This window comes from Oncorhynchus kisutch, linkage group LG29 (genome assembly GCF_002021735.2).
Source record: "Oncorhynchus kisutch isolate 150728-3 linkage group LG29, Okis_V2, whole genome shotgun sequence".
NCBI classification, from domain to species: domain Eukaryota; kingdom Metazoa; phylum Chordata; class Actinopteri; order Salmoniformes; family Salmonidae; genus Oncorhynchus; species Oncorhynchus kisutch.
The window spans coordinates 4117406-4137160 of record NC_034202.2 but is presented as its reverse complement, the minus strand read 5'-3'; the positions used below and the strand labels follow the sequence as shown (position 1 = coordinate 4137160).

The window sequence follows — 19755 nt, the reverse complement described above, 5'->3', positions numbered from 1 at the left end:
GCAGCAGCTAATGGGGATCCCTAATAAATACAAAATCAAAATGCTATGCAATACCTACAATCTCACTCAAATTGTCAACACTAACTAGGTTGAATATAAAGTGAAATCCTCTTTGATTAATTTGATCTTAACCAATACTCCTCATCGTATTAATGCTTCTGGTATTTTTGCAAATGACATTAGTGATCACTGTGCTATTGCCACGTGTCATTACGATAAAAAACTGAAAGCAGTTTGATATTCAATTTTTTTTTTTACATGATATATTTAGCATTGAACGGAATTTAATTGAATGAATCCCCGATGTTGATTTATCCGTTTCTTCCACAACGCATTCCAGAATGTATGCAAATAGGCCCCTTTAAAGGATTAAGGTCAGAGAGAACCCTTGGTTTACTGATGAACTTACTAAAATCATAAGGGAACTAAATGCTATGTGGGTTAAAGCAAGAGAGTCTGGTTCAGCGGATGATTGGATGGCTTTTAAACGTCTTTGAAATCTGGGTGTGGCTATGACCTGAAAACTGAAAGCAGACCACAATAACCACTCCAAATTATTATGATTTTTAAAAATGTTTACCCCTTTTTCTCCCCAATTTCGTGGTATCCAATTGCTGTTTTTTTAGTAGCTACTATCTTGTCTCATCGCTACAACTCCTGTACGGGCTCGGGAGAGACGAAGGTTGAAAGTCATGCGTCCTCCGATACACAACCCAACCAAGCCGCACTGCTTCTTAACACAGTGCGCATCCAACCCGGAAGCCAGCCGCACCATTGTGTCGGAGGAAACACCGTGCACCTGGCAACCTTGGTTAGTGCGCACTGCGTCCGGCCCGCCACAGGAGTCGCTGGTGCGTGTTGAGACAATGATATCAGGTTGACTGAGGTCAACACACTGCTAAATGTATAGAAATGTCAGTGAAGAATGCATTGAGATACTGATACCCCAAGCCAAGCCCTCCCTAACCCGGATGACGCTAAGCCAATTGTGCGTCGCCCCACGGACCTCCCAGTCGCAGCCGGTTACGACAGAGCCTGAGCACGAACCCAGAGTCTCTGGTGGCACAGCTGGCGCTGCAGTACAGCGCCCTTAACCACTGCACCACCCAGGAGGCCTTCACTCCAAATGTTTGCATGTAGTGAAAGGTTTGGAGTGCAAAAAAGATACACAGCTTCCTAAACAATTGTTGGTAGACACAGATTGTAACTGAGAGAACCTCTATACTGAAAGCCTTAAATCAAAATGTTCTAGATGCAGGCAGTTTATTTGAAAAGGTTACAGGTCTAAATGAGCCCGCTAGGAATTTACCCGACACCCCTGTGCACTCCTTCGCCAGGTTATCCATCTCTGTTTCAGAAGTACGCCCTGAAAGATATTAATAGAAAGAAATCCCCATAGCCCTGATGATCTAGACCTCCTACACCTAGCTGCAGACATCATCACTCCCCACTTAAGATGTATTTTTAACCTCACGCTTGATGTTCAGGAAATCCTGAAGTTACTGAAATCTGCTTTTGTACTGCCTCGCCTGTAAGGTGGAGATCCTTCGCTACTAGACAACTATCGACCCATATCAAAATTGTCTGTACTTTCTAAGGTACTGGAGTCCTTAGTTTGTAGGCAGCTGAAGGCCTACCTCCATTAAAACATCTTAAATAGAATGCAATCAGGTTTTAGGTCTGGCCACAGCACTGTTTCAGCAACATTGAAGGTTTTACATGACATCCACTGTGCTCTTGATAAGAAGTTACAGTGTGTGTGTCTTTATTGAAGGCATTTTACACCGTGGACCATGCTGTGTTGGTGCAAAAGTTAAGATGTTGTGGAATTACTGGTCATGCTCTAGATTGGTTTATAAACTACCTATCAAATCGTACACAATGTGTAATGGTGGATGGTTGTAAATCTGAGGTGTTCCGCAAGGTTCTATTTTGGGCCCACTGTTGTTCATTTTGTATATCAACAACATTGGGGATCTTATTGAAACAGCGGATGTTCATTTTTATGCAGATAATACTGTTCTTTATTCAAGTTGTAGCAGTTCATCTTCAGCTTTTGAAAATGCCCAAAGAGCATTTAACGCCATACAACAGAATCTGTATGATTTGTGCCGCTGGTTATGAATTTGGGTAAAACAAAATGCACGGTATTTAATTAATCATGTCATTGCTACATTGTACGGACATACTATAGAGCAAGTCAAAGTGTACAAATATTTAGGAGTGTGGGTGGATGACAAGCTGAGCTTCACTGTTCACATGGAGAACTTGATAAGGAAGCTCAAGCTGAGAATAGGTTTTTCATTACCGGCATAAGGATAGTTTTTTTCTCTGGTGGCCAGGAAGGAGCTGGTACGATGTACGTTACGTTAGATTGTATATAGGCCTCAGCCACTACCCTGAGAGCACTTGATTCAGTATATCATGCAGCCCTCAGGTTCATTACCAATCAAAAACATCCAACACATCATTGTGATCTCTACAGCACCTTTGCGTAAGCTTAAACAATGGTCTACACTGATTTAGGAGGCCATACTGGGTAAAATGCCACTTTCGCTCTGTTAAAAGTAATAATAATGAGGTCAGTAAATAAATATCAATTACAATCCCATTCTCATTAGCTTTTAACAGTACCAAGAATTAGAACAGGTCATGGTAGAAATAGTGTTAGTTACTCAGCTCCGTGGTCCTGGAATTCTCTCCTGAACATTTAAAAAGGTCACTTTGGTGGAGTTTAAACTCGGTCGATTTAAATATCATAGAAGAGTGTAATTGTCTTTAGGACAGCTGTTTCTTCACATAATATGTCATTGTTGTACTGAACGTGTGTCTATAGTTGTGTATAGTAGTAGTCGTGTAGTTGTGTTCAATGTTGTGGTAGTAAGTTGTTTTTTCCTGAAAATTTGTTCCCCCTGCTGCTGTTGGACCAGGTCTCTCTTGAAAAAGAGATTTTCTCTCAATGAGAAAAATCTGCATTATATAAAGATGAAATGAAAATAATACTAAATGAGCTCGACCCAGGTAATGGTAGTGAGGTATGTGTGTGTCCTGCAGTACAGTGGCTTACCTGAGGTTGGCAATGTGAGTGCAGACACACCGTAGTATGTGAACGCTCCGTTCTCAAACTTCAAGCCCTCTTTACCGATCTCCACCTCCACACGGCCCTACAGAGATAGTCAGTTAAAGTAAAACACATGCATGTGCCAACACACAACACATTCGTCTGTAGTAACACACACACACACACACTGACCTGTAGTAGCAGTATGAAGTAGTCTACAGGGTGGTTGTGTGTGTAGAGGTAGTGGTCACACACACACACACACACACACACACACACTGGCCTGTAGTAGCAGTATGAAGTAGTCTACAGGGTGGTTGTGTGTGTAGAGGTAGTGGTCACACACACACTGACCTGTAGTAGCAGTATGAAGTAGTCTACAGGGTGGTTGTGTGTGTAGAGGTAGTGGTCACACACACACTGACCTGTAGTAGCAGTATGAAGTAGTCTACAGGGTGGTTGTGTGTGTAGAGGTAGTGGTCACACACACACTGACCTGTAGTAGCAGTATGAAGAAGTCTACAGGGTGGTTGTGTGTGTAGAGGTAGTGGTCACACACACACACACACACACTGACCTGTAGTAGCAGTATGAAGTAGTCTACAGGGTGGTTGTGTGTGTAGAGGTAGTGGTCACACACACACACACACACACACACACACTGACCTGTAGTAGCAGTATGAAGTAGTCTACAGGGTGGTTGTGTGTGTAGAGGTAGTGGTCACACACACACTGACCTGTAGTAGCAGTATGAAGAAGTCTACAGGGTGGTTGTGTGTGTAGAGGTAGTGGTCACACACACACACACACACACTGACCTGTAGTAGCAGTATGAAGTAGTCTACAGGGTGGTTGTGTGTGTAGAGGTAGTGGTCACACACACACACACACACACACACACACACACACACACAAACACACACACACACTGACCTGTAGTAGCAGTATGAAGTAGTCTACAGGGTGGTTGTGTGTGTAGAGGTAGTGGTCACACACACACACACACACACACTGACCTGTAGTAGCAGTATGAGGTAGTCTACAGGGTGGTTGTGTGTGTAGAGATAGTGGTCACACACACATACTGACCTGTAGTAGCAGTATGAAGTAGTCTACAGGGTGGTTGTGTGTGTAGAGGTAGTGGTCACACACACACACACACAGACCTGTAGTAGCAGTATGAAGTAGTCTACGGGGTGGTTGTGTGTGTAGAGGTAGTGGTCACACACACACTGACCTGTAGTAGCAGTATGAAGTATTCTACGGGGTGGTTGTGTGTGTAGAGGTAGTGGTCACACACACTGACCTGTAGTAGCAGTATGAAGTAGTCTACGGGGTGGTTGTGTGTGTAGAGATAGTGGTCACACACACTGACCTGTAGTAGCAGTATGAAGTAGTCTACGGGGTGGTTGTGTGTGTAGAGATAGTGGTCACACACACTGACCTGTAGTAGCAGTATGAAGAAGTCTACAGGGTGGTTGTGTATGTAGAGGTAGTGGTCACACAAACACACTGACCTGTAGTAGCAGTATGAAGTAGTCTACGGGGTGGTTGTGTGTGTAGAGATAGTGGTCACACACACTGACCTGTAGTAGCAGTATGAAGAAGTCTACAGGGTGGTTGTGTATGTAGAGGTAGTGGTCACACACACACTGACCTGTAGTAGCAGTATGAAGTAGTCTACAGGGTGGTTGTGTGTGTAGAGGTAGTGGTCACACACACACTGACCTGTAGTAGCAGTATGAAGTAGTCTACAGGGTGGTTGTGTGTGTAGAGGTAGTGGTCACACACACACACACACACACACACACTGACCTGTAGTAGCAGTATGAAGTAGTCTACAGGGTGGTTGTGTGTGTAGAGGTAGTGGTCACACACACACTGACCTGTAGTAGCAGTATGAAGAAGTCTACAGGGTGGTTGTGTGTGTAGAGGTAGTGGTCACACACACACACACACACACTGACCTGTAGTAGCAGTATGAAGTAGTCTACAGGGTGGTTGTGTGTGTAGAGGTAGTGGTCACACACACACACACACACACACACACACACACACACTGACCTGTAGTAGCAGTATGAAGTAGTCTACAGGGTGGTTGTGTGTGTAGAGGTAGTGGTCACACACACACACACACACACTGACCTGTAGTAGCAGTATGAGGTAGTCTACAGGGTGGTTGTGTGTGTAGAGATAGTGGTCACACACACATACTGACCTGTAGTAGCAGTATGAAGTAGTCTACAGGGTGGTTGTGTGTGTAGAGGTAGTGGTCACACACACACACACACAGACCTGTAGTAGCAGTATGAAGTAGTCTACGGGGTGGTTGTGTGTGTAGAGGTAGTGGTCACACACACACTGACCTGTAGTAGCAGTATGAAGTATTCTACGGGGTGGTTGTGTGTGTAGAGGTAGTGGTCACACACACTGACCTGTAGTAGCAGTATGAAGTAGTCTACGGGGTGGTTGTGTGTGTAGAGATAGTGGTCACACACACTGACCTGTAGTAGCAGTATGAAGTAGTCTACGGGGTGGTTGTGTGTGTAGAGATAGTGGTCACACACACTGACCTGTAGTAGCAGTATGAAGAAGTCTACAGGGTGGTTGTGTATGTAGAGGTAGTGGTCACACAAACACACTGACCTGTAGTAGCAGTATGAAGTAGTCTACGGGGTGGTTGTGTGTGTAGAGATAGTGGTCACACACACTGACCTGTAGTAGCAGTATGAAGAAGTCTACAGGGTGGTTGTGTATGTAGAGGTAGTGGTCACACACACACTGACCTGTAGTAGCAGTATGAAGTAGTCTACGGGGTGGTTGCGTGTGTAAAGGTAGTGGTCTGCGCTCAGGCGGTTGGAGGGGTCAAAGTGGACTTCCTGGTTGACACTGGGGTGACGCAGCAGGTGGAACAACACCTTCTCTGACACACGGGCCAGGCTGAAGTGTTCTACTTCTGTGAGGAGACACACACAGTTACAGGAGAGGACACACACACACTGGAACAGCATCTTCTTAGGACCTTTCCAAGAAACACACATTGTCATTGCTTTGCACAAGCGTGTTGCCAAATACACAGGTCTGTGTTGCTTTCGTTACCCAATACATTTGTGTAGGGCTGGGGCAAAAGCCTGTACACCTCGCAACTATCCAGGAGCAGGTTTGGCGATCCCGGGCCTATGGTTTCATCAATTGTAATGTGATTCTACATTCTGTTCTGTTTTAAGTCCAAACCTTATGGGCTTAAGATGGCGCCATGTCAAGCAACTGAAGAGGACAGAAATGTCAAACAACAGAGACCCACATCCAAAGTCTACGTCCTACAACGCACACAGATTAACTATGCCTGTTGAATATCCATTCCTGCATATTTTCCACTGTGAGTATTTAGCTTGTGTTTCCATGGACTTCCATTAGATCATTACTAGTGGTGTTAACAGGGAGCAACTTTGGTTTTAGAAGTGAGGGGACATTATTGAATCATTTTTTACCAGTCAGATAAACACTCCAAACAGCCTACCCGACCGTTTGGAGGTGTCCGCATGGTCCTAAAGCACACAGTTGCCTGGTTTTGTATCACATTCCAATTCCAATGATAAGTAGGACTAAACCCGACCCCAGTGAAAGTTACACTGTCACGGTCCTGGTAAACCACTGACTGAGTGGGAAGGCTGGATACATGAGAAGTGTGGGTGTCTCATTTCATTTACTCATTTACTCATTTTAAGGAGTCTTTCCAACGCATGGACACACATGTACTCCCACCTCTGGACAGGAAGCGGTGTGTGGCCAGCAGTAGCTGGGGAGAGGTGCGGATCTTGGGTTCACCCTCGGGAAGTTTGAACAGAGAGAATTCTTCGTGGACGCTGCGAGGCTCCAGGGAAATCTCCAGAGGGGCCAGAGGACGCTTCACCTTCATGTCGACTACAGAAAGACAGGGTGGAGGGAGAGGGGTTAGAGGACAGGAGGACAGGAAGAAGGGAGGGAGAGGGGTTAGAGGACAGGAGGGAGGGAGGGGTTAGAGGACAGGAGGGAGGGAGGCAGGTTAGGGGACAGGAGGGAGGGAGGGGGGTTAGGGGACAGGAGGGAGGGAGGGAGGGGGGTTAGGGGACAGGAGGGAGGGAGGGAGGGGGGTTAGGGGACAGGAGGGAGGGAGGGAGGGGGGTTAGGGGACAGGAGGGAGGGAGGGAGGGGGGTTAGGGGACAGGAGGGAGGGAGGGAGGGGGGTTAGGGGACAGGAGGGAGGGAGGGAGGGAGAGGGGTTAGGGGACAGGAGGGAGGGAGGGAGAGGGGTTAGGGGACAGGAGGGAGGGAGAGGGATTAGGGGACAGGAGGGAGGGAGAGGGATTAGGGGACAGGAGGACAGAGAGGGCAAGAGAGGAGGGATATAAATTGTAGGAAGATAGAAGGAAATTCTAGCAATCATACTAAATTCAAAATGCTGTCCTCTTACCCAGTAACCCATTACACAAACACATACGCTCTCTGTATCTCATTCATTCCCATACACACACTCTTACATTCTCACACACAAAATCTATTCATCTTACTGTATCCGTCAGACTCATCCAGGATCTCTGATTTGATGATCTCCTCGATGACGTCCTCCAAGGTGACCAATCCCAGAACCTCATAAAAGGGGTCTCCCTCCCCCTCATTGTTCACCTTCTGAACGATGGCCAGGGCTGAGTTTCCTGGAGAGAGGGGTAAAAGGTCAGGAGAGCTGGGCCCATCAAAGGTGAATTCATAAGCAGATCACAACTTTGGTTGTTCACAAGGCAGGCCTACGTAGGTCGCATTAAAGAAATGACTGACTTCATTGGCTATTTTTCTAAAACTATCACCACACGTGCACGTGCACAGTCTCACCTTTCTTGAACTCCTCCAGCATGGCGTCCAGTTTGGTGTCGTTGAAGACAAAGTGCAGAGGGTGGTTGTAGAACTTGGTGATAGTTGTCATGGGAGTACAGTCATCAGGGTCGACCAGAGCCAGGTCCTTCACGTACAGTATCTCTACGATGTTGGACCTGGGTAAATTACATTAGATACCTGTTAGTGTGTGACTGCATCAGGGGAGAATGACTGCCCCCCCCCCCATTGAAAACACAGAAGTTCAAGGCCGTCCGCATTTAAGCAGTAAACGGGATCCCCCATTATAGTGAATGGACAAATGGCAATCTTCATGGTCAATCTGTGTAAATATATATATATTTTTTTTATACCAATGGCAACCATTATTGCTTATGCTAGACGAGATGTGTGTCACGTGATCGATAGCTTTGTCCATTCATAGAACCAGTCATTGGTGTGTGTGTGGCCCTTTAAGTGCGTGTCAGATCTTCCCACCTCTCCTCTTCGTAGATTGGGACACGCGTGTATCCACTCTGCATGATCTCGGACATGGTGGAGAAGTCCAGCACAGCGGCAGAAGACAGCATGAAACAGTCCTTGAGCGGAGTCAGGATGTCCTCCACGGTCTTGCTGCGCAGCGCACCGCGGCTAAACTCCTCCTTCACAAACTCACTGGAATCACAACAGCAATGACAATGGATGGATTACATGGATTCATTTACAGGGCCTTCAAAATAACACCCAGAGGAAGGAGATCAGGTTAATGATAGGCTGGAACAAAAGCCTGCGCCCGTTGGCCACCCCATTCATAGAGCAGTGTGTGCCACCCATGAACACAACACACACGGCCATCTGTATGTGTGTGTGTGTGTGTGTGTGTGTGTGTGAGGTACCTGTAGGGGTCGTTGACATTGGTGCGTATCATCTCCATGGCCCTCTCCCTCACGCCGCAGGTGCTGATGTCACGCCTCAGTGCCAGATCCAGCACCAGGCCCAGTGGGCACGACAGTGGGCACGTCAGCACCATACACACCTGGTAGTTAGAGAAAGGAGGAGCCTGTTCAATGAGATTGTATTAAGAAAAAGCATGATAAAGGATCCTAGAAGCCACCCGTCCAAGCAGCAACACCTCTCCTCAGGGATCCCCGGACATGTTGTAGCCCTGAAATAGCTCACCTCAGTCACCTAGTCAAGAGACGTGTTCCCCTGCTCAGACACGCATGAACCAACGGTCCAGTGCCACATCACTGACTGTGCCGTCGGGCACTAGATTGCTATAACACATGATGTGGTTAGCTGATACGTAAAACACCTATCCAGGAGTTGTAAGATCCGGCATGTGTCGGTCTGAGCGGAGGAACACAACCAAAGGCTTGGCTGAGTTGACAAGTTGAATCTGGAACTGATAAAATACATGTAGCGGCTAGGGGTCCCCAAGGAAAGGTATGAGAACCACTGCATTAAGGGCATGCAACAGAACAGGCCTTCAATTGGAAAACAAAAAGGTAGTCCCTCCCTGTCTGTTTCCTTCTGGTTGGTGCCCAATGAACACAACCCTGGCTTTTTACAAATGTCTCCATACAGACCTGTGCCAGCCAGGTGAGGCCTGGGGCCAGCTGGAAGCCGTAGCCGGAACACACTATGTGTGGAACCAGCTCTGACACCAGGAAGATGAGGAACCCACTGGTGAAGACGGCGGGCGCTACGGAACCCACGGCCCGGTAGAGCAGCACACCTAGAACCGAATGGCCCAGAGCGCACAGGAATAGCAGGGAACACACCTAGAACCGAGAGTGGAGAGATGTCATATATCTGAATATTATTGAGGGTAGTGCAGGGGTCTCCGGTCCTGGAGAGCTACTGGGTATGCATGCAGGCTTTTGTTCCAATCTAGACACCAGCTGATCATCTGAAACAGGTGTGTTAGTGCTGGGATGGAACAAAAGCCTGCATGCATACCCAGAACCCTGGCTCTACAGGACTGGTGAAAGTTGGAGACCCCCCAAATCCTGGTGTTTAACTGTGTGTGTGTGTACACTAGGGACCCACCAGGAAGTTGCCCCTTCTCCGGATGGGCTCGAGGCGCTTGGCGGCCCGTTTGTCTTCCTCAGAGCCGCAGCTGTGCAGGACATAGAGCTCCAGAGGGTCCAGCCACAGCAGGCTGAGGTTCACAGTCCTCAGCACCCCACACACCAGGATCAGCAGCACAATCAGCACCGCCACACCCCACAGAGGGATGTAGTCCGCTGGGAGACCATTTTCGTTGTTGATCCGCAGCCTGTCCGGTCCCACTGACACCCAACTCCCGCTCTTCAGCACACACAGGTGGTAGGTCGGGTTGGCATCATCCCCTGCAGCGAGAGACATAATGCTCTTGTCCCGCACCTTTACCTCTATCAGCCCGCTGTACTCCTCGTCCGCCGTGACCTCCCCGGTGACCTGGAAGGCGGAGGTGTCACGGCGGGTCTCCTGCCCACACGGGTCGGCTGCATCCCCCACCGCCCCGGCCTCTCCCAGTCTAGCCCCAGCGAACGCCACCCACGGCCAGGTACCATTCAGATCCGAGCCGAACAGCCGGAGCTTGAAACTGGCCCCTTGCGGCGCAGAGATGATCCTCTCCTTCATATACACCCGGCCTTCTGGGTCCTCCAGTCGCAACCCCAGAACGTGCGGGGCTTGCTGGCTGCAGGCGCCGTCCCCGATCCTCCCGCAGAGCAACAATATCATCAACAAGAACCGTAGGTCTGCCAAGCTGGCCACCATATTGGAATTGGGCAGCTGGGCTCTGCGCGAATCATGTGACTGCTTCCCTCTCGCAGCTGCCCGCCCACGGAGGCTCTGCGAGCCACACAGCGCTCAGAGAACAACTGGCTCCCATTTGACGCCATTTTGGGGAGAAAGGACATTGGTTTAGTGTCATCCGCTGCTCTCGTTCAGAGCCACAATGGACGCACTTTCCTCGCAAACTAAACCCACCTTCTCAGAAATTAACCAATGAGAGTCCATGGCTGATGACATCCAATGGGTGCAGGGAAAATGAGTATCGTGCCACGCCCATCTTTGTTTGAGAGTCTTGAAAACAAGTCACAATTAAAGGGTCTTCGTCAATATTCCTTGACGCATAGAGATTACTTAGGCAGCCTAACGACTATGTAACCAACCATTTGACGGGCTTTTTTGGTTTTCCTTCGTTTGATGGACATTGTTATCATCTGCTTTGTTCTGTGCATTGAAAACACAGATCCAGGATCAGTTTACCCTCCCTCCCTAAATCCTAACCTCAACTATTCTGGGGAGGGAGCACACAATTTACACAGACCAGCACCTACTAGGGACAAAGTCATCATTCTCTGTGCACAGACAGCTCCTTCTGATACATAGCCATGTACTTTGGGATACATTCACAAGAGAATCGTAAAGAGTCTGGGTCAGTTAAAACATGGTTACTGATGAAGGAGTCCTGTGAAGCACCTGTCACTGAGCCAAACTCTGTAGTTACCATGTAACCCAGATGAACACGCAGCATGGACATAACAGTGGACGACTTCTACTGCGCCTGCATACTTTGTACCCAACAAACTGAACTAGATCACTTTGTGCTGTTGTGAAGTTATGCACCACAGAGCATTTTTTGTTTACCTTTTGTTACTTAGCCTACTTTGTCACATAGCTCCACTGTTTGCCAACAGTCACTAATCTTTGTGACCTACTGTTGACATTGCAATTGTGGGAAAACCTCATCTGTTTTTGTACATTTGACTCAACTAAAACGAGAAAAACAGTGAACAACGACAGTCAAATAAAAAGAGCACAGGAGACAGTAGTTTACGTAGAGAAATATAACTCAGGTTTATTAACCCCGTGTTGACTTCTTCACAGCTCCCTCCAAAGTCATTATAAAACAGTATGTACACTTTGCTTTAAGTTCTACAACCCCGGGGGTCAGATGAAGTGACAGGCATTTACTCTTCAATCAACATCTGGGGCCGACACTGGACTAGTGTGCTTATCACTGTCTGAGTAACCCGTATTAGACTGTAGTGTTTATAATCATTGAACTCATTCTAATTCCACGCACAAAAACATCCTTGGAGGACAGTGTTCTATTCTATTCCATTGTAGGGTTCTGGTTCCCAAGCACCCAGTCTAGCAGTATGGCACCAGCCTGAACCCAGATCTGTTTGTGCCATCTCCTATATAGTAGTTGGCGGAGAGCCCAAACAGATCTGGGACCAGGCTAGTATGGCACCCCTTTGTCTACGCAGTGGAAAAGCTGTCCCTGGTCTGAGAATACAGCACCAGAACTCTTAAACCCTCCTCGTTTAGGTCGAATAATCACACTGGGGCTGAGCTAACACAGCAGAGCAGAGCCTGGCTGCCAGTTAAGGCTTGCCCTCCCGCCAGGAACCACCCGCCAGCTAGAAGGATCTGGACATTAAAAAGAGCTTATAAGACTGTTCAGACCAGCAGGCAAGGAATGTCAATATAACATGACCGGCGGGAGAGGAGGGAAGAGAGGAGAAGGGAAGAAGTGGGGGTGTGAGGGGAGAGAAGCTGGGGAAGAGGGTAAGGAAAGTAGCAGAGTAGGGAGGAAGAGGAGAGGAAAGAAGAGTGGAAAAGGAAAAGAGGAGTGCTAGTGAAGGGCAAGGTAGTTCGGTCTAGCCAGACATAACAGAAGCTAACAGCTACATTAACACAGCGCTACCATAAATCATGGTGAGAATGCTACTCCATGCTATTTCAATGGGGGGGAAAAATGAATTTGAGAGAAAGGGTAGAAATGTTCTTTGAGGTCAAAACAGAGCAATAATTTTATTGCTAATACAATATCTTCGAAGTAAAATGACTCGGTGGAAGGAGATAAAAGTTCTTATATCCGGTAAGTATTCTCACAGAGGTTACTTTATACATGTGTTCCATATAGGCATCCCCCCCTCTCACTCCCATCACATATAATATAGTAGACAAATGCCAATGTCTTCACAATATACAGTAGTATTCACAGTAACATAGTACAAGCAGGAAATACATAAATCTCTTCCTCCGTCCCAGTAACCCGTTGACAGACAAAACGAAAGTTTCACATGAGAGAGCAGAACAAAAAGGACAGAATATTATTACTTTTCAAATAAATAAAACAACGCTTTCATAATGTGACCGTTCTCAGTAGACTAGGACCTTCGCAGCCAACCAGTGGCTAGACTGGGAACTAGACCAGTGGTGTAACGGAACCAGTAAGGCCCAATGCTATGAAGTGACCTATGTGAACCAGCAGTCAGGTCTAGGGTTTTTGTGTGTAGTAGTGTGTAAGGCTGCACCAACCATAGACTTAGAAATCCTAGAATGGACGACCCCATTCGATACCCTGTACTGAGGGTGCGTGTGTCCGTTCTATTCATTCCAATTCTAAGGAGGGGATATACTCTTAAAACTCAGGTAGGAACTCATCCCTGTGGAACAGACCTTACAGAAATTCTTTGGAATAAATACTGGGTTCTCTCTGGTTGTTCTAAAGTGATTTTCTTACCAGAGGTAAGTATTTACTTAGAAATACATTCTTTTCCTTCAGGTCGACCGTTGCTCGAGTTACTTCATAATATATTTCTAGGGATCGAGATGGGTAGATGATAGCAGCATTATGTGTCTGGTCTGCCCTCCACCCAGACAGAATGCATGGTGAGGGAAACACATGTAGTCATCTCTAAGACCGCACAGCAGTGCACAGTGCGTGTAACAGCTTCATTTATACACACAATAAATCCGACATCAGATTGAATCTGAAGGGTCAATTGTGGATCCCCTGTTTTTGGAATGTCTTTTTGGGTTACCTACAATGTAAATGGTAAGGGAACATTGTGGTGGAGATGGCGTGCCTTTTTTCATGTCATTAGAAGTGGCAACAACCCCTCACTGATTGTATCATCACACAGTAAAACTCAATTCTAAACTCCACTGTGACATCACACACAAACTCGGAACTCAACTCCATTGTGGCATCACAAAGTGGAATTTTAACTCCACAGTGACATCACCCCTGAAAACAGTGACTTCTATATTCCATTGTGACATCACTCAATAACACTCCAAAGCAACCAATCATGTTAAACCACAGCGTCTCATTATGTGAAATTATACAAGCAGGAAAATGAGTTAGTATTGTAGTTGAATTGAGCTCTGTTCACAAATAGGAAGCTGAGCTAGTATCATAGTGAAATTATACAATAATACAAAAATAAAGAGGGGCTAGTATCATAGTTGAATTGAGCTCTGTTCAGTTAGGTGTGTTTGAGAGTTTGTAGGTTCTGGGGGAGTTGGTTGCAGTACAGTAGAAAAGTCTCTGTTCAGGAGTATCAGTCACAGTACATGGAGTTTTGAAAGTCTTCAACAAAAGAAAAACAATCTATACAATATAAAACATTGACATCAAATAAATCTCAAAATACATTAAAAAGTCATCTGTAATGCAAAATAAATATATTCATATTTAAATAATTAATCATATAATATACTTCACATCTCTGGTTAGGTGGGTTCATGGTAAACAAACCCAGCTGTCAGTCAATCAGCCAGCCAACTCCTCCCCTCCAGCAGCCCCGCCCTCCACCCCAGCCTGATAGGCCTGACAGGCCTGACAGGGTCAAGTGGTCATAAACTTTCCGAAATGAGAGACAGCTCAGGAGGTACACACACAAACCGCTACACTCCTGTCAAGCCCGTGTCAACAGGCCCCAAACTCAACAATCCCGTAATACAAACGTTTTTTGGAAATTGCCATATTTGGAAGAAAGAACAGACACCACAAAAAAAACCACAAAAAAAAAACCAAGATTCTAGAAATCCCTCCTGAGAATGTTCCATTTGTATTGGAGGGGGGTGAGGGGGGGTGTTGAATGTAATTTCCATGGAAACGGAGCATGTGGGAGGGGAGTGGTACAGAAAGTGTTTTAGAGAACACAGGTGCGTCTAGATGAGAGTTCACAGTGAACACTAAGCTAAAATGCATGAATCTCTAAATATCGCTACATTTCTCTTTAAAAACATATTTGCTGTCACTACAGGTCATATTTCTATATTTATTTATACTGACAACCGAAGTGCAGAGAATCAACACATATTATAAACATGCTATACATGGTGGTCTATCTCCCCCTCCTCCCCACCAACAAAGCTGATCCCAGACTGTGCCTGCAGCCACCGTAAAACTGTCAAACACACATTGCATACACACGCACTGAACCGTATGACAGAGACAAGCTGCATCACACACAAGGACCTCTGCACAAGTGTGTAACGCACCTTTGTTGCCCATCACGCCCTCTCTTCACCCCATCTTGAGAGGTAGGTGGGCGGATAGGACAGAGACATGAGTGTTCCCACAATGCACCTTAGAATCTTCCAGTACTCCAGTCCACGGCCAACAAAACTTGTGTGTATTCATTTTTTTACAAATCTTAACAACCCCCCCCCCCCCTCCCCCCCACAGGGGTTGTTGTCAGATGGTGCTCTCTGTGTGTGCGTGGCTGATGGTGTGCACGTGTGTGTGCATGTGTTGGTGTGTGTGAGGGTGTTGTGTGTGTGTTTGTGGGTAGCTGGGCCTGCGAGTGCCGCTTACGCAGTTTTGCGGCTGCTCAGACAGCAGAGAGGTCTTCTCACCCGGACCATTCTCCCCCCCTGGCTTCACGGAAGAGGGGGATTTGGGGGGGAGAGAGGTGCAGGGAAGAGGTGGGTGGGGGAGAGAGGAGGTGGAGGGCGGAGGCGGGTGAGTGGTGCGTGCACCCGAGGAGGCAGGAGGAGGTGTTTGAGGAAGAGGGGTGCCTTTGGTGGGAGGAGGGGTGGATTGGGGCAGGGCCGGGCGGGGGTTGACTTGAGTGGGGGTGGTGGTTTGGGGTAAGGGGGTACGGCTGGTGGGAGGGGGGGTGGGATGGGGGAGAGCAAGGGGGCGCTTGAAAGGTGTGGTGGCCAGGGGGAGGGGGGTGCGGGGAGGGGCTGGTGGGGTGATGGGGAGCGCAGAGGTGCTGTCCAGACGGGGGTGGCTGCCCTCGGGGGACTGGGGGGTGCTGTCCAGCCTCGACGCCAGCAGACCATTCTGGTACTGAGAACGAGTGATCTGAGGGAGAGGAAAGAGCGTGTTAGGAAGAGAGAGGAGAGGAAAAACCAGGATATGAGAGAGACAGCAAAGCGTGCTTTGAGAGAGTATGGCGTCATGGTATAAGAGGTAATGAACAGCCAATCATCATCACAGGGACAACCTCAGAGATGTAACGCTCCCTCTACTTTAACAGTGTTTACGTGTGCTTACCCTCCACTACACTGTTGGCCATTCAGTTGGGCTGGTAAAAAGGCTTCTCAGCAGAGCTGAATAGTGGGATGAAATGTCTGGGCTAATTTCTGAAATATTTCAGGTCACCGTTTCATTACATGGGTCCGTCTTAGATGATTGTAAACAAAAATTTGGCGACTGGCAGCGTCACTCTGGCGAGAGAGTTTGTCACCTTAACGGCTTACAATTTCTGCAGCACAGGCATTTGAAAAGTCACTTTTTAACCAGCACAACTGTAGAAATATGAAGTAGTTTCCATTTCCATGGCACTGGCAGGGGTTAGAGGTTAAAGGTGAGTGTGTTACCTTGACATATTGCAGGTCAGTGAGAGCCCGTACGTAGAAGTCTGGTGTGTACTGGCAGGCGGTGAGCTGCGTGTTGCTGGCAGTTACTGAGGCGCTTTCTCCGGAAGCGCCACGCTCAGTGCAGCTTAGCGACGCAGAGCGGTTCAGACCGCTCGCGTGAGTAGGAGAACGGAACTCTGAGATACGGAGAGGGAGAGACAGGGTGAGCTGGAGATAACCCACACACATCAAGTACACAAACACGCACATTCCCACGGGCACACACAGTACATAAACACACACGTGCACATTCAGGCACACACAGAACAGTGAATTAGAGCAAACAACATGAAAAGAGAATGAGATTGTCCATTGATGGGGTAGACAGTAGGAGGATATGATTGTAGTGAGAGCAGCCAGAGCAACATAAACAGCATTTGGCACGGCTGACAGCAACGACAGAGACATTAAGTTGATGAGAAACACTACAGCATGGTTTGGATCACTAGATGGATAGTGGCGGTTAGTGAACATTGCAACACGTGCTGTCACACCTACAGTGCCAAGAAAACGTGGACAAATAACATGATGATGCTTTTATTTCAGAAGCCAAGTTATGCAACACCCAACGCCCCTGTGTGAAAAAGCAGTTGCTCCATCTTACAATCTCAGGCACTGGGTTTGAAGTGAAAGTGCAGCAAGACAACGATCAAAATCACACACGCATGTCTGCATCAGAATGGCTGAAAAGCAATATTTTGTTTTGGAATGAACTAGTCAAAAGTCCAGACCGAGCCACCGTTTGCACACTCTTGGCATTCTCTCAACCAGCTTCATGAGGTCGACACCTCGAATGCATGTGTCCAAACTTTTGACTGGTACTGGAGGCGTGAGACTGATCGGCAACTCCAGGAAGCGTTTGGTTGCAGCCATTGTAGATAAAGATGGCACAAACAGTTCACCGAGTGTAAGGGTGCAAAAACTTTTCACACAGCGGCATTGGGTGTCACATAAGTTTGTTAATTAAAGAAATTAAACAAGTATCACCATTTTGTGTTATTTGTTCACTCAGGTTCCCTTTATCTAAAATTTGGTTTTGGTTGAAGGTCTGATAGCAATCAGCGTCAAAAATGTTAAAATCGAGAATGTTTGAAAGGGGGAAAATAGCTTTTCACGGCATTGTACACACAGCGATGCAGATGTATACACACAGCATCAGAGAGCAACAGGTATATGCACAACACAACAACACAAACGTATGCACACCCAAAGATGAAGGTTGAGTATGATTGGTGATTACAGAGGAGGGTGGGGTTAAATGATGATTATATGCTGGGAGGGAGGGATTTTATCAGGTGCCAGGCTTCCCCATATCACATCAAGGATAGGGGGTGATGGGGACCAATCAACAGCCAGGATCAGGAGAAATGGCATTATGGCAACCAATCAACGATGGTTCTATGCTTAACCAAGTCACCTGTGGCCGTTTTGGTGTTCCTGAGCGTTCACCGTGGCGTTCACCGTGGCTCAGAGATTGGCTCGCCAGACATGCCATGCAAATGAGGCTCTGATTGGCATGGGGGGAGTTGTAACTGTGTATGAGTGTTTGTAGTTGGGTAAGTTGGGGTTAAGGAGTGTGTAGTGAGTGATGCATGCCCTGTTCCAATGTTGACCCCTAGCTCGTTCCTTCTAGGCACGCATCTAAAAACATTGGATAGGTATTGACAAATTGGTAATAGTATCACCGTGTCTTTTGGTAGGCTGGGTTGTCATCCTATTGCCTATACGTATATGCCCTTTTCAGATCTAGTGCCTAGGGGAAGGGGTTAGGGAACTATATGGTACAGGAAGTAGTGAGTGGGTCAGAAGTAGTTTGGTGATTTCTATGAAGTAGTGAGTGAGTAGTGACCATAGAACTCTAATTCTATGCTAGTGACAGGATCAGGTAGTCGCACAAGATACAGTAGAAGATGCCTTTAACCACAGACCCAGTATCAGATTACCCAAAACGTAACCAATGCGGTAATAAGGAAACATCTGACCCTGGACCAGTGGTTAGGGCAACTAGTAGGGGTTAGAGGTCAGATATGAGAGGTAGTGCCGTGGAGCAGTGGCTCCACCTAGAGCCCCATCCAGCAAGTTTCTTCCTTCCTCCTCTATTCCTCCTCTTCCTCAGTCGGTACTGTGGAGTCCAGCTCTGCCACAGGTCTGAAGAAATTATCTGACGATAATGTTTCCTTCCTTCCTTCTTTCTTTCCCTCCTTCCTTCCTTCCTTCCTTCCTTCCTTCCTTCCTTCCTTCCTTCCTTCCATGTCACTGGTGAAAGCAGTACTGAGGAAACCAGATCAGTGAGTATTCCAAGGAAGAGACCAAGGAAGGAAGGAAAGAAAGGAAAGACGCATAATGTGCATGTAACTTCATCTTAACCCTTACCTTATTGGAACAGGGCCTGTTGTCCCAGGCTGCTCTGCTCTGCCCTGTCCTGCTGACTGAGGACAAACCCACTGATGTGACCTGATGTGGCATACAATCTGTCAAAAGCACATAGGGCTCAGCTGCCATCATCAGCAGTCATCGGCCCAGCAAGAACTGCAAGTAGAACCTCACCACATCACTCAGTCACTAAGAGAGAGACCACTGCAGAGCACTGGCTTTTCCACCAACCTATTAATTCAATACCATCCAACTCCACCAGAGGGTATAGTGGAGCGTAAACCAGCATTAAATAGTATTAGACGCAAAAATTAGGCTAACTATACACTATTAGCTAGGATTAGCGCAGCTGACTCATCTCGAGCGGCATTCAACGTTTAACCATTACGGTCCTGTGAGTCGTCAAACCAGTGACATTAAGTGAAACAATAAGGAGTGCAGTGTTTAACCGGGCTACTGTGAGTCGGCTATCGAGTTCTGGAGGAGAGTGTTGTAGAGCAGGGTTTCCCAAGCCGATTCAAATAAATCAAAGCTTGATGATGAGTTGGTTATTTGAACCAGCTGTGCAGTGCTAGGGCATAAACCAAACCGTGCCCCCAGGGGGAGTATGGGAAACTCTGCTCTAACTAATGCTCTCGGTAGCCGACTCACAGTAAGGCCTGATTAGATCCCAGGGGGAGTATGGGAAACTCTGCTCTAACTAATGCTCTCGGTAGCCGACTCACAGTAAGGCCTGATTAGATCCCAGGGGGAGTATGGGAAACTCTGCTCTAACTAATGCTCTCGGTAGCCGACTCACAGTAAGG

General features: G+C 47.2%; 2 protein-coding genes across 3 annotated transcripts in view; both read right to left on the bottom strand.

The window, feature by feature from the left end:
- Nucleotides 1–10711, bottom strand: part of LOC109873948 (metal transporter CNNM3-like) — a 31886-nt gene extending 21175 nt beyond the window's left edge. Inside the window, exons 1-9 of one of the 2 annotated variants that reach the window (XM_020465649.2) lie at nucleotides 9962–10711; nucleotides 9499–9693; nucleotides 8806–8945; nucleotides 8408–8584; nucleotides 7931–8088; nucleotides 7612–7755; nucleotides 6827–6985; nucleotides 5848–6017; nucleotides 3068–3164 (exon numbers count right to left, since the gene is read on the bottom strand). In XM_020465649.2, coding sequence (XP_020321238.1) covers nucleotides 3068–3164; nucleotides 5848–6017; nucleotides 6827–6985; nucleotides 7612–7755; nucleotides 7931–8088; nucleotides 8408–8584; nucleotides 8806–8945; nucleotides 9499–9693; nucleotides 9962–10675 — 1954 coding nt within the window. In that variant the 5' untranslated portion in view covers nucleotides 10676–10711. The remainder of the gene's footprint in view (nucleotides 1–3067; nucleotides 3165–5847; nucleotides 6018–6826; nucleotides 6986–7611; nucleotides 7756–7930; nucleotides 8089–8407; nucleotides 8585–8805; nucleotides 8946–9498; nucleotides 9694–9961) is intronic. The other variant, XM_031809613.1, reaches the window with a different exon arrangement.
- Nucleotides 10712–11736: 1025 nt separating this feature from the next.
- LOC109873538 (metal transporter CNNM4) overlaps nucleotides 11737–19755 on the bottom strand; it is a 43996-nt gene continuing 35977 nt past the window's right edge. Inside the window, exons 6-7 of the mRNA XM_031809612.1 lie at nucleotides 16538–16713; nucleotides 11737–16019 (exon numbers count right to left, since the gene is read on the bottom strand). Coding sequence (XP_031665472.1) covers nucleotides 15405–16019; nucleotides 16538–16713 — 791 coding nt within the window. The 3' untranslated portion in view covers nucleotides 11737–15404. The remainder of the gene's footprint in view (nucleotides 16020–16537; nucleotides 16714–19755) is intronic.